This window comes from Lepus europaeus, chromosome 11 (genome assembly GCF_033115175.1).
Source record: "Lepus europaeus isolate LE1 chromosome 11, mLepTim1.pri, whole genome shotgun sequence".
Taxonomy (NCBI): Eukaryota; Metazoa; Chordata; class Mammalia; order Lagomorpha; family Leporidae; genus Lepus; species Lepus europaeus.
This window is the reverse complement of record NC_084837.1, coordinates 64274634-64289399: the sequence shown is the minus strand read 5'-3', so window position 1 is coordinate 64289399 and position 14766 is coordinate 64274634. Positions and strand designations below refer to the sequence as shown.

General features: G+C 46.2%; 1 protein-coding gene across 1 annotated transcript in view; it reads left to right on the top strand.

Moving 5' to 3' along the window:
* Nucleotides 1-14766, top strand: part of VPS39 (VPS39 subunit of HOPS complex) — a 50412-nt gene that overhangs the window by 13940 nt on the left and 21706 nt on the right. The window contains exons 3-10 of the mRNA XM_062205711.1: nucleotides 257-321; nucleotides 658-700; nucleotides 2519-2613; nucleotides 3489-3587; nucleotides 3983-4075; nucleotides 7930-8113; nucleotides 12542-12662; nucleotides 12783-12903. Of these exons, the coding sequence (XP_062061695.1) occupies nucleotides 257-321; nucleotides 658-700; nucleotides 2519-2613; nucleotides 3489-3587; nucleotides 3983-4075; nucleotides 7930-8113; nucleotides 12542-12662; nucleotides 12783-12903 (821 nt within the window). The remainder of the gene's footprint in view (nucleotides 1-256; nucleotides 322-657; nucleotides 701-2518; nucleotides 2614-3488; nucleotides 3588-3982; nucleotides 4076-7929; nucleotides 8114-12541; nucleotides 12663-12782; nucleotides 12904-14766) is intronic.

The window sequence follows — 14766 nt, the reverse complement described above, 5'->3', positions numbered from 1 at the left end:
GAAGGGAGCATTCTGTCTACCTTCCCTTCCCTCTTTCCTTCTCAAATTAATAAAATAATAATAGTAATAATAATAAAATTGGAGTTGAAAGCAACTTAACTCTGCTCAGTAAAGACAGCTGGCTATTTTAGATCTCTGATTTCTAGTCTTATAGGAATTTTTAAAGCTTGGTCCAAGAGACCAGGATTCTTATTGTAGTTGGTTTCTATATATTTTCTTGTGTTTGAAATTGTGAATGTTTATTTCTCCTCCCTAGGTTGCAACAGGTTTGAAGTGACGCTAGAGAAATCCAATAAGAACTTCTCCAAAAAGATTCAGCAGGTAACAGTGATGGTGGTTTCACAAGAGTGTTTTACTCACAGAGACCCTCACCAAAGCTAGAACTCTGGTGACGTTGCCTATAAACTCTTCAAGTCCTCACCGCTGCCCAGTCATCGTTTGCCTGAGAGCCTTTCTCAGAAGCAGAAATTGTGATTGCACATAAGTCAACATCCGTGTCTCTCTCTCTCTCACTATCCGCTCTGCCTGTCAAAAAAAAAAAAAAATCCTCATAACTGGCATAGGCACTTTGGTCTCTTCTGAGTACTGTACTTAAGTGAATGTTGCTAAGCCTTGTAAAAACTGTCTAATTGGGTCTAACGATCTGCTGTTTTCCAGATCCATGTGGTTTCCCAGTTTAAGATTCTGGTCAGCTTGTTAGGTAAGGAAAGGGGTTGCCTTTGTATTTCATGTGTCGAAAAACAAAAGCTGTGACCCAATTAACCCTTTTGTAATTAATTTACTAGTAGTTACTTAACACTGTGCTAACATGTTCCAAACCACATGCAACAGGGTATGTGGGTATAAAGACAGTGGCATCCCTTATGAACTTGAACTCTGTTCTACAAGGAGTTTCCATTCTCAGTCACCAGCCAGGTGTTTATTGATCCCTGCTGCTTGCGGAGTGTGGACTAGACGTTGGGGCTATCATGTTCAATGAGACCCGCTTTGTGTCTTTGACACAGGTTCTGATTACGAAGACTGAAAAGACATAGCAATCGTGATACAATACATAGCTTACAGTGGAGATTTACAGAAAGTATTTTGAGGTCTTAGTGATGGAAGGGCTGCATTGTCAGCAGATGACTAGAATTCCACAGGAAGAGAGAGAGGCACAGAGGGAACAACACGAGGAAAGGCTCTGCCGTGTGGCACTACCTGACAGGAAGTTCATTGTGGCCAGACTTGGGATATGTGCTGGAGACTGGTGGGATTTTAGGTCAGAGACAGTTCAGGGCCAGACTGTTCAGGGCCTTGTTTTAAAGGCCATGGTTTTGTGAAAGGCAGTGATGAGACCTTTTTCTTGACAAGCAGAGGACTAAACACTTACCACACATTGTAGTCTTCATCCGTAGGCCCAAGAGTAGGATCATTTTGAACTTAGTTGCTAGGTTCCACAGATGAACATTTAAGGTAACCAGATCTTCATAATGAAAGCTAGAGATGGGGTGGTACTTGTCCTAGTGATTAAGATGCTGTGTCCCACATCGGAGGGCCTGGGTTCAGTACCTGATTGCATTCCTGATCCCAGCTTCCGTAGGAGGCAGTGATGATGGCATAAGTAGTTGGGTTTCTGCTTCCCTTATGGGAGACCTAGATTGGGTTTCTGCTTTCCAGCTTTGGTCTGACCCAGCCCCAGCCTTTGTGATCATTTGGGGAGTGAGTGAACCAGCAGGTGGGAGCTCCTTTTCTCTGTTTATCTGCCTCTCAAATTTAAAAAGAAAAAAAATTAGATATGAGGCACAGATGAAATTATTATTTTGTTTACTAAAAAGAAATCTTTGCCATGAGTTTGTACAAAATTGCAGATTTACTTTTCTTTTTAAGTTTTATTTATTTATTTGATAGGCAGATTAAAGAGAAGAGAGACAGAGAGGTCTGTCATCTTCTGGTTCACTCCCCAAATTGCCACAACAGCCAGGACTGGACCAGACCAGCGCCAGGAGCCAGGAAGCTTCTTCTGGGGCTCCCACGTGGGCGGAGGGGCCCAAGGACTTGGGCCATCTTCCGCTGCTTTCCCAGGCACATTAGCAGGGAGCTGGATCGGAAGTGGAGCAGCCGGGACTTGAACCGGCACCCTATGGGATGCCAGTACCACAGGTTTCTAAGTGGAGCCTCCTAATGTAAGTAGCTCTGGAAGCTGTTTCTCATCTAAGCGCTGTGGCACAGCTTTCCAGACTGGAGGAGGATGAGGCTGAGTGTGCTTTGAAAATGAAAGAGCTCTTTTACTCAAGTCAGCCCAGATTTTTAAGCCACAAAATACCCAAGTTCAGAAAGCAGAATGGCCTCTTACATGTTTAGCCAGGATTGAATCACTGCTGGTGAAACTTGAGATCCACCTTCAGCCAGCAGCTGCCCTTTGGTTCATTTAGATGTCACGGTTATGTGTTTTTGTTTTTGTTTTTTTGGTTTTTTTTTTTTTTTTTTTTTTTTGAGAATTACTGTCACTTGTAATGATGTTTTACCTCCTTCCGAACAGAAAACAACATTTATGTCCATGACCTGTTGACATTTCAACAAATCACTACGGTCTCCAAGGCAAAGGGAGCGTCATTGTTCACATGCGATCTCCAGGTAAGTGTGTGCGAGATGAGACATGGCTCGTGCTATGCTTAGCACTGCCCTCCTCGTGTCCTGCCACGAGATGGGAAGACAGTCGTGAGCCAAGCCCAGCAGAGACTCCAAAGGGAATAGTTCACGTTGGATTGTGTTAGGGAAATCCGCCCCCCTTGGATGTGGTGTGACGTTGAACCATTTTTGTGCCCCGTGTGTGTGTGTGCCTATCAGAGCACCTGACGCCCTGTGACGGGAAGCTAGTAACGGAGGGCAGCGACACTTGCAGGACACAGTGAATAGTGTCTGTCGGGAGCTTTCCTTGTTCTCTCCTAGTTTTTACCAGTTTGTCATCTTCACACTCTCAGATCTACCTGACCGCTCTGACACTCTTTTAGCATGTATGGTCCGCATTGACCCTGCCTTGTTTGGTGGGTAGGGTTTCCTTTTCCGCACTCCCTTAAAGGACGGAAGGTGGGCCTCTCTGTCACTGGCACATGCTGGTCCCTATTGATGCGTGCTGGTCACGTTGGTACGTGTTGGTCACATTTGATAGTCATGAGTGAGGAACATTTAAGGGGAAAATGGAGGCGGGGCGGGGTGGGGGTCGTTACATGGGAGAAGGCTCGCCCTGGTATTTCCCTCTGAACTATGTGAGAGGCTGGTGCCAGGGGCCTTGGCTGGCAGCCCCTGAGGAGGACACATTCCTGAACCAGTTGGTTCTGGGCACCTCATGGAGAAGCGTGCCCTTCTGCTCAGCGTTTCTGTCAGTCTGACTTTGTAGTCCTGGGGACTTTCAGGTGGGTGCCATTGCAAGGAAGGGCCTCTCCAGTCTTGCTGTCGGTTATGGAGTCATCACGTGCGTGTGCTTAGTTGTTCGCGGTGTCTCTCGCCAGCACACAGAGACTGGGGAGGAGGTGCTGCGCATGTGTGTGGCCGTGAAAAAGAAGCTGCAGCTCTACTTCTGGAAGGACCGGGAGTTTCATGAGTTGCAGGTATGTCCACTCTGGCCCAGTCCGCAGATTGGGTAGAACTGCTGCTGCTGTTGGCCCGCAGCCTGCTCAGCGCTAGAGATGTGTAGGGGTCCAGCCGTTTCCTCCCCAGATGGGCACCCTGCTAGCAAGTGACAGCCCCTTCGTGCCCATTGTAAGATCATTCTGTGTCCCTGCAGACTGCTGTATTTCACAGTGGGCTTTCACCTTTCCCAGAGGCTCTCTGACCAGTTCACGGGGGATGTGTTTTTGTTAGAGCTGGCTTCCTGGCCTTATGCTTGGAGACTTATGCTCAGAAGAGGGTAGAGGTTGTTTGCAGAGCAGTGGTGTGATAACAGGGAGGTTGGGGTGTTTTCTTTTTGGTGTGTTTTCACTTTGATCTTGCTGTCTTTCTCCAGGGGGACTTCAGTGTACCAGATGTGCCTAAGTCCATGGCATGGTGTGAAAATTCCATCTGCGTGGGTTTCAAGAGAGACTACTACCTGATACGGGTAAAATCTTATTATTTTGCAAATGCCATCAGTTTACTTTGGGGCAGATGATTCGGAGTTTGCCTTGGGGAGATGAGTACGTGCTTCTGCACTGCAGGTCAAGAGACCACCTTCAATAGAGCTTTTGGCATAACAGGGTGTATGTTCATGTGACTGTTTTTTTTTTATTTCAGCATTTTTCCATGAATAAGGTGTCTGTGTAATTTAAGCCACACAGTAACCCTGAATTCTGTAGCTAATGACTTAGTCTCATCACACAAGTGTGTGTTAGAACAGGTGATCGGGGCTGGCACTGTGGCATAGTGGATAAAGCCACTGCCTGCAGTGCTACCATCCTGTGTCGATGCCGGTTCGAGTCCCAGCTGCTCCACTTCTGCTCCAGCTCTCTGCTATGGCCTGGGAAAGCAGTGGAATATGGCCCAAGTCCTTGGGCCCCTGCATCCACATGGGAGACCAGGAAGAAGCTTCTGGCTCCAGATCGGCACATCTGCGTCCATCTGGAGAGTGAGCCAGCAGATGGAAGGCCTCTCTCTCTCTGCCTCTGCCTCTTTGTAACTCTGCCTGTCAAATAATAAATCTTTTAAAAAAAATAAATAAAAATAAAAATAAATAAATTAAAAAAAAAAAAAAGAACAGGTGATCTGGGCTACTCATCTGTCCAGCAGCCTTCTCATGGGCTGCTACCCCTTAGACCTTAGTGCTAAGGAGTTATAAACTTATTTTATTAGTAGTATTTTTTAAAGATTTATTTATTTGAAAGGCAGAGTTACAGAAAGAGAGGGAGAGAAAGAGGGAGAGAGGGCTTACATCCACTGGTTCACTTCCCAAATGGCTGCAATGGCCAGAACTGGGCTGGTCTGCAGCCAGGAGCTTCTTCCAGGTCTCCCACATGGGTGCAGGGACCCAAGCACTTGGGCCATCCTCTGCTGCCCTTCCTTAATTTTATTATTTACTTAAATATTTGTAAGACTTTGAATCTCTTGCTTCCCACTCCCACAAATCCTTTACTGTATATGTTTTAGAAACTATTTCCATCTTTATTTCAAAAGCTACATGTGTTTATTATAGAAAATAAGAAGATACTGATAATAATAATCTCTCCAACGAGAAATGATCACTGTTACCCTTTTTGGCAAATGGGCTTCTAGCCTGTTTACACAAATATGATACCCACTGTTCACAAAACTGTCAGACACATTGTTTTATAACTTGCTTTTTCTCTTAATCTAAGTGCTGACATTGACATTCTTATTTGTCCCCCAGCGTGCATGCTGTCTATGGAAAGGATAGCTCTACCATTCCTTTCATGGAGTAACCTAGATCTTGGCTTCGTACTGGTCTCACTCCAGATGTGGCCTTTCTACAGGTCTTTCTCTCCACCTCCTCTGTCCCCTCCGATGAGCTCTTCGTGATGTATTTGATGCATATGTTTGCTGTTAGACTCTCCGAATCCATCAGCCCGTGGTTGCAGACCCCCGGAGGAGCCACCGGGTTAGCTGACTGGAATCGCAGCGTGGTACAGGTGCTGAGACAAGTCCACAAGGCGCAGGGGAGCCAGAGGCTGCAAGCAGACTCTCAGTGCTCTGACTGCCGTGCGTGCTGCCATCTGCTTGCTGAGGGTGGAGTCTTCTTGGGGTCAAAAGGTTGCTTTTGGACCCAGCAGTTCTGAAACCATTCGTTTTTTTTTACATACAGTAAAAAATAACTCATTTTGGTGTGGAGTTCTGTGTTTTGATCAAAGCCTAGAGTTATATAACTACTACTGCAATCAAGATTCAGGACAGTTTCATCACCCCCTGTGCCTTTGAAATCAGTCCCTCCTCCTACTTCCAATCTTTGGTAACCGCTGACTGTTTTTTTTCTTTCTTTTTTTTTTTTTTTTTAAGATTTATTTATTTGTTTGAAAGTCAGAATGGCAGAGAGAGCGAGAAAGACAGAGAGATCTTCCGTTTATTGCTTCACTCCCCGAATGGCTGCAACAGCCAGGCCTCGGCCAAAGCCAGAAGCCAGAACTCCATTCAGGTCTCATGTGGGTGGCAGGAACCCAAGTACTTGGACCATTTCCTACTGCCCTCCCAGGCACATTAAGGGGGAGATAGATTGGAAGCAGAGCAGTACTTCAATATGGGATGCTGGTGTTGTAGGTGGCAGCTTAACCTGCTACACCATACTGGTCCCTTTTTTTTTTTTTTTTAAAGATGTATTTATTATTATTTGAGAGGCAGAGAGAGAGAGAGAGAGAGGGAGGGAGGGAGGGAGGGAGAGAGGGAGAGGTCTCCCATCCACTGTTTCATTCCCCAATTGGCTGCAACGGCTGGAGCTGAGCCAATCGTAAGCCAGGAGCCTAGAGTTTCTTCTGGGTCTCCCACATGGGCACAGGGCCCCAGGAACTTGGACCATCTTCTACTGCTTTCCCAGGCCATAAATTAAGAGCTGGAAGTGGAGCAGCCAGGACTCGGGATGCCAGCACTGCAGGCAGCGGCTTCACTATGCCAAGCATTGGCCCCTGATTTTTTCTTCATCTCTTATGATTTTGCTTTTTCCAGAATATCATGTAAATTGAATCACACAGTGTATAGATTTTTTCACTTAGCAGAGTGCATTTGTGATTCATCTGTGTCCTTGTGCATACGTGAATAGTTTTTTTTATGGCGGTATAGAAGTCTGTGGTATGGATATATTGCAGTTTATCCATTCCTGAGTTGAAGGATAAAATTGCTTCTGATTTTTGGCAGTTATGAATAAAGCTGCTGTTAATGTTGGCAAACAGATGTTTATGTAAGCGTAAGTTTTTGTTTCTTGGGCAGGTGCCTGGGAATGTGATTGCTGCACCACATGCAGGTGTCTGACTTTCCCAAAGCAGCAGACATCAGGGCGGGCATAATGTGTTAAGCTGCCTTCTGCAATGCTAGCATCCTATGTGGGCACTGGTTCAAGTCCCAGCTGCTCCACTCCAATAAAGCTCCCTGCTGATGAGCCTGGGAAAGCACCAGGAGATGACCCAAGTCCTTGGGCCCCTGCACCCACATGGGAGACCTGGATGAAGCCCCTGGCTCCTGGCTTTGGCCTGGCCCAGCCTTGGTTTTTGTGACCATTTGAGGAGTAACCAGTGGACAGAAGAGCTCTCTCTCTCTCTCTCTCCTTCTCTGTCTCTGTAACTCTGCCTTTCAAATAACTAAAATTAAAAACAAAACAAACAGCAGATGAAATGGCTATACTGCTTCTCATTCCCATCAGTAGCTAATGCATTCTCCCTGGCACTTGGCATCGTCAGTTGCTGGGCCTGATGCTGTTCCCTGTGTTAAAGAAAAAGAGAACTGTTTTTATTATTATTATTATTATTATTATTATTATTATTATTATTATTTAAGGTTCTTTAAAATTTATTTGAAAGGCAGAGTTACAAAGAAAGGAAGAGACAGATAGATCTTCCATATGCTGGTTCATTCCCTGAGTAGCCTAAATGACCAGGGCTGAGCCAAGCCAAAGCCAGGAGTCAGGAACCAGGAATTCCATCACATGGGTACAGGGGTCCAAGCTCTTCGACCTACTTCCACTGCTTTCCCATGCAATTAGCAGAGAGCTGGATCAGAGGTGGAGCAGCTAGGACACTAACCAGTGCCCATATAGTACTGTGCAGGTGGTGGTTTTACCCAGTACACCACAGTGCCAGCCCCAAGAACTGGTTTTAATAGTGATGACAAGGTTTCTCATAACAAACTCTATGGTATTTCCTTCTGTCAAACAAGGAATATGGGCTTCTGTATGTCTGGGGTTTTGTCTGGGCTTTTCCAAGCCATGTTCATGCTTCTGGCCAGGGAATGCTGGGTGACTCACTTTGTGTCTTCCTGTAGGTGGATGGAAAGGGGTCCATCAAAGAGCTCTTTCCAACAGGAAAACAGCTGGAGCCCTTAGTTGCACCTCTGGCAGATGGAAAAGTGGCCGTGGGCCAGGATGATCTCACCGTGGTACTCAACGAGGAGGGGACCTGCACACAGAAATGTGCCCTGAACTGGACAGACATCCCAGTGGCCATGGGTGAGACCCCGGAAGCTGCCGTGTCCCACTTGGGGCTGGGGTTGTTTGTTATCCCTCCAGAATGGAATCCCACTCATAGCTTTAACAGATGGCTTTACACTGTGTCATTCATTCTCAGTTCTGGATTATAAGTAGAGGATGTTTTAGGGTCATTGAATATGAGAAAGTCTAGTTTTTGCAGAAAGCTGAGTTATGCTTCAGAGGGGAAAAGAATATAAACTAAAATAATGATTGCTGCTATTTTTACTTCCTTTTCTTCCACCTACTTTTTAATGGTTTTATCATATCTTCTACCAAGTAGACTACATATAGATATTAGTGGAAGTTCCTTATTTATTCCTTTATATAATTCAGTATTGAAGGGTGCTTTTTTAAAAAGATTTATTTATATATTTATTTGAAAGATAAAGTGACAGAGGGGCCAGCGCTGTGATATAGTGGGTAAAGCTGCAGTCTACAGTGCCAGCATTCTATATGGGCACCAGTTTGAGACCCGGCTGCTCCACTTCCAATCCAGCTCTCTGCTGTGGCCTCAGAAAGCAGTAGAAGATGGCCCAAGTCTTTGGCCCCTCCACCCACGTGGGAGACCTGGAAGAAGCTCCTGGCTCCTGGCTTTGGACTGGCCCAGCTCTGGCCATTGTGGCCATTTGGGGAATGAAACAGTGGATAGAAGACTGTCTCTCTCTGTACTCTGCCTTTCAAATAAATAAATAAATCTTAAAAAAAAAAAAAAGTTAAAGTGACAGAGAGACATCTTTCATCCTCTGGTTCACTTCACAAATGTCCACAACAGCCCAGGGTGGGCCAGGCCAAAGCCAGGAGCCAGGAACTCCATCCAGGTCTCCCATGTGGGCGGCAGGAATGCAGATACTTGGGACATTTTCCGCTGCTTTCCCAGGCCCATTAGCAGGGAGCTGTATTGGAAGCAGAGCAGCCCAGACCCAAACCAGTGCTCTAATATGGGATGCTGGTGTTGCAAGCAACAGCCTAACTCAGTGCACCCCAGGGCTTTCGGCATGGTGGTTGTTGTTGCTGTTGTTTTTGTGGCTTAGAGACACAGACTGTGTGTAGGCGTCAGTTGCCAGAGTTGGGGAGACTGAACAAGTGAGATATGACTACCTTAAGAGCTTCTTTTTTTCTTATTAGACTTTCTTCAAGTGGGCCAGATTTTAAAAAGGGAAAAGAAATTTTATATTTTTTAAAAAGATTTGTTTAAAAAGTAGGGTGACAGAGAAAGAAGGACAGATATAGAGTGAAAGAGAGAGGGAGAGAGAGATAACATCCATCCACCCACTGGGTCACTCCCCAAATGGCTGCAACGGGCAGGACTGGGCTAGGCTGAAGCCAGGAGCCAGGAACTCCATCTGGGTCTCACACATGAGTGGCAGGGGCCCAGGGACTTGGGCTACTTTCTGCTCCCTTCCTAGGCATATTGGCAGGGAGCTGGATCAGAAGTGGAGTAGTTGGGACCCAAATTAGTTCTCTAATATGGGTGTTGAAGGGGCAGCTAAACCTTCTGCTCCACAACACCAGCGCCAAGAAATTTTACATATTTACCCATTAGCATTAAAGTGAATTATACTGGGACTGGCGTTGTGGCATAGCAGGTTAAGCTGCCTGCAATGCTGGCATATCCTATGGGTGCCAGTTCAAGTCCTGGCTGCTCCACTTCAATCCAGCTCCCTGCTAATGGCCTGGGAAAAGTAGTGGAAGATGGCCCAATTGCATGGGCCCCTACACCTACATTGGAGTCCCAGTTGGAATTCGTGGCTCTTGGCTTTGGCCTGGCCCAGCCTTGGCCATTGAGACCATCTGGGGAGTGAACCAGCAGATAGAAAATAGATCTGTCTCTGTATCTGTCTCCACATGGGAGCAAGGGCACAAGCTCTTGGGCCATTTTCTGCTGTTTTCCTAGGCACATTAACAGGGAGCTGGATCAGAAGTGGAGCAGTTGGGATTCAAACCAGCACCTATATGGGATGCTGGCTTTGCAAGCAGTGGCTTTAACTCATTATGCCACAAAGCCGGCCCTAAGTTTTTGTGTTTTAAAAGATATGCTTTTAGTGTATTTATTTTCTGAATTTCTCCATTTGTGTTAAGCATCTTTTACCACACAGTTTCTCAAACAAGGAAAGACTTTCCTTGCAAGAATTATGGCTGTCAGCTCTACCTTTTACATACTGATTTCTTTTGTGCTTTTCTAAGATTTCTGCTTCATTCAGCTTTCTGAGCTTTGGATTGTCAGAAGCCAATAAAATAGAGAGAGAAGAGGGGACGACATTGTGGCACAGCAGACTGAAATGCTGCCTGTGACGCTGGTACCCCATGTGAGTGCCAGTCAGGTCTGGGCTACTTCACTTCCTCCTATCCTGTTTCCTGCTAATGCGCCTAGGAAGGCCATGGCAGATGGCCTGACTGCTTGGGCCCCTGCCACCCTAGTAGGAGACCACGATGGAGTTCCAGGCCCCTGACTTCACTGCAACCATCTGGGGACTGAAGCGGCAGAAGGAAGACTCTCTCTCTCTGTCTCTGTTTCTCTGTCTCTGTAACTCTGTATTCCAAATAAATAAATCTTAAAAGAAAAAAAAAGTAGTACAGAAGAAAAGAGCAGGTGTGGTAAATGTTATTTTCAAAAAATATAAAAAAGGAAGATAAAACAAAAAAGGGGGAAAAATAAACAGCAAAAAAATTTAAAAGGGGGGGGGCAAAAAAATAGAGGAAGAAAGAATGGAGAAAGAGGCTGGCGCCGTGGCTCAACAGGCTAATCCTCCGCCTTGCGGCGCCGGCACACCGGGTTCTAGTCCCGGTCGGGGCACCGATCCTGTCCCGGCTGCCCCTCTTCCAGGCCAGCTCTCTGCTGTGGCTAGGGAGTGCAGTGGAGGATGGCCCAAGTCCTTGGGTCCTGCACCCCATGGGAGACCAGGAGAAGCACCTGGCTCCTGCCATCGGAACAGCGCGGTGCGCCGGCCGCAGCGCGCTACCGCGGCGGCCATTGGAGGGTGAACCAGCGGCAAAAGGAAGACCTTTCTCTCTGTCTCTCTCTCACTGTCCACTCTGCCTGTCAAAAAAAAAAAAAAAAAAAAAAAAAAAAAAAAAAAAAAGAAAGAATGGAGAAAGGAGTATAACCTAAGAATCTACATTGGATTAACAAGGGTAAATTTTGGATTATGGATGGCTGAATGAGTTTTTTTAAATGTTTTTTATTTGTTTATTTTTAGTTTGAAAGGCAAAAAAACAAAGGCAGACAGAAAGAGAGCTCCCATCCACTGATTCTTCCCCAGATGCCCACAACAGCCAGGGCTGGGCCACAGCCAGGAGCTGGAACTCAGTCTGGGACTCCCATGTGGGTAACAGGGCCACAACCACTTTGGCCATCACAGCTTCTTCCCAGGGTCCACGTTAGCAGAAATCTGGAATCAAGCTGGGCGTCAAACACAGGCCCTCCAATATGAGACACAGGCATCTTTTTTTTTTTTTTCCAGTTAAGATTTTTTATTTTCTTAAAAGAAAGGCAGAGTTAGAGAGAGAGAGGGAGAGACGAAGAGAGAGAACTTCCATCCGCTTGGTTCACTCCCTAAATGACTGCTAATGGCCGAGGCTGGGCCAGGCGAAAGCCAGGAGCCAGCAGCTTCTTGCGGGTCTCCCACATGAATAGGAGGAGCCCAAGCCCTTGTGCCATCCTCTGCTGCTTTCCCAGACCATTAGCAGGGAGCTGGATTGGAAGCAGAGCAGTCTGTACTCTAACTGGTTTCCGGACAGGCGGCAGCTTTACTGTCTACGCCCACAAGTCCTTTTTGTAGCAGAATTTGTCCGTTCATGAGGGAGGAACTTTCGTGACTGGAACACCTTCCATGAGGCCCCACCTCTGAGCACTGTCACACTGGGATTAGCTGCCAGCACGGGAGATTTGAAGGGACAACCGCATTCAAACCCTCGCAGGCATCTCTTCCCTGTGAAAAACTTCAAGCAGGAACATTGGCTAAAAATATGGGATTCTTAGAATCATTATAGGGGAAATCAGAAAGTTACCTTGCTCTTTCCCTTTCTAAGAGAACAGAAGAATTTCTTTACCTGGTTCTCCCACTGCAGTAGCAGCCGCCAGCTGTGGACTGACCTGGCTTTGTGACTCACAGCAGGGAGTAGTTGAAGCTTCCATCCAGTTCTCTGGGGGAAACCGCAAGCGTGGGATCAGGTCACTCTCAGCCAAGCTGGATGTATCTCTTTTGTGCAAGAGATTTGTTTCCCGTTACTCTGGCAAAGCAATTTTTTCCCCCATTCTCTGTCACAGCATAAGATCCTGGCTTGGTATTTGACTAGTGGGCTTTTTGGAGATCCATTTAAATGCAGTTTAGAATGGGTGACAGAGACATCCCAGAAGCACAGAGCCATAGAGCAGGGGGACAGCTCAGCTTGTTCTTTCGCACGCAGAGCACCAGCCTCCCTACATCATCGCGGTGTTGCCACGCTACGTGGAGATCCGAACATTCGAGCCGAGACTTCTGGTCCAAAGCATTGAATTGCAAAGGCCTCGTTTCATCACCTCTGGAGGGTGAGGATTTTTTTTTTTTTTTTTTTTTACTGTGGCTGCTGTATTACCCACAGCTCTGAAGCCACCCGTGTCATCACAGAGCCCATGCTCTTTTGCTAATATCCTCACTCCTGCCTACAGATCAAACATCATCTACGTGGCCAGCAATCATTTTGTTTGGAGACTCATTCCTGTCCCCATGGCCACCCAAATCCAGCAACTTCTCCAGGATAAGCAGTTTGAATTGGCTCTGCAGCTCGCGGTAAGTCTTAGCTTGATCCTCGGATTTGAGTCCACCTTCCTTCCTGTTCTCAAATGTAGGCAAGTTTGGTACAGATGTGCATACTTAGTCTGGACTAGAAGAAACACACAGCAGAAAGTCTGGGGTCTGTGTATACGGTAAACCATTTACATAAATCTAGGTGATGTTACTTTGTCACTCTTGCTTATCTGTCAAACATAGAATGAATGCCAGTTATAAAAATAGTACCTCATAAAATTAAAGGGAGAGTAAAATAATTTAATAGATGTTGTCCGATCTTGAAAAATTGTAGACACTGAAGACATTAAAGTGTAGCAACAGTCTCTCTCTCTCTCCCTCTCTCTCTGTAACTTTGCCTTTCAAATAGATCAATCTTTTTTTAAAGAAAAAGAAAAAAGGAAGAAGAAATGTACTATCCTGGTCTAGTTGAATGCAACAGCTGAAAGGTTCTTCAAACTTCCATTCAGCAGCAAACACCGGGGCTTAGAAAAGTAGGTCTTCCATGGCTGCACTCAGCCTGCATTCACATATTCATTTATTTTGTAAAGATTTATTTATTGGGCCAGCGCTGTGGCATAGCGGGTAGAGCTGCTGCCTGCAGTGCCGGTATCTCATATGGGCGCCGGTTCAAGTTCCGGCTGCCCCACTTCTGATCCAGCTCTCTGCTACGGCCTGGGAAAGCAGTAGAAGATGGCCCAAGTCCTTGGGCCCCTGCACCTGTGTGGGAGACCCGGAAGAAGCTCCTGGCTCCTGGCTTTGGATTGGTGCAGCTCCAGCTGTTGTGGCCATCTGGGGAGTGAACCATCAGATGGACGACCTCTCTCTCTGCCTCTGCCTCTCTGTAACTCTGTCTTTCAAATAAAAAAAATAAATCTTAAAAATAAAAACAAAAGATTTATTTATTTACTTATGTGAAAGAGTTACAAAGAGAGAGGAAGAAACAGAAAGTGAGGTCTTCTATCCTCCAGTTCATTCCCCAGATGGCGGCAACAGCCAGGGCTGGGCCCCATAGTTTTTGGACTTTAAAAAAAGAATATGCCATATGTAATTCTTATTAGTGTATTTTTTTTTTTAATTTATTTGTTTGAAAGGCAGAGTTATAGAGAGAGAGGTCTTCTATCCACTGGTTCACTCCCCAGATGGTCCAATGGCCAGAGCTGTGCCAATCTGCAGTCAGGAGCTAGGAGCTTCTGGGTCTCCCACACAGGTGCAGGGGCCCAAGGACTTGGGCCATCTTCTGCTGCTATCCTAGGCCATAGCGGAGAGAGCTGTATTGGAAGTGGAGCAGCCAGGACTCGAACTGGCACCCATATGGGATGCCGGCACTGCAAGCAGTGGCTTTACCCGCTGACCCCTCGTTTCTTTTTTTAGATTTATTTATTTACTTATTTGAAAGACAGTTACAGAAAAAGAGAGGTCTTCTGCTGGTTCACTTCCCAAATGGCTACACTGGTCTAGACTGAGCTAGAAGCTAGGTTCCCCACATACGTGGCAGGGGCCTAAGCACTCAGGTCGTCTTCCTGCTTTTCCAGGTGCATTAACAGGGAGGTGGATAGAAGTAGAGCAGCAGGAACTCAAACTGGTGCTCATATGGGATGCTGGCAGAGACTTAACTCGCCGCACCACGACCCTGGCCCCTAGCATCTATTTTTCTTAACAGGAGGGTCTCAGCATCTTTTCAGTGATCTGCAAGTTGTCTGTTCAGTCTTTGATAGAGAGGACGGAGTGAGTTCCTATTTCCTTTTCTTTCTAGGTTCGTAGTTAACTACGTTCTCTTTTTAGGACAAAAGAGGGTTGGTTGACATCGTTTTAGTAAACGATGAGAAATCCATCTTTGTTGTTGTTGAAGTAGATTAGATACAG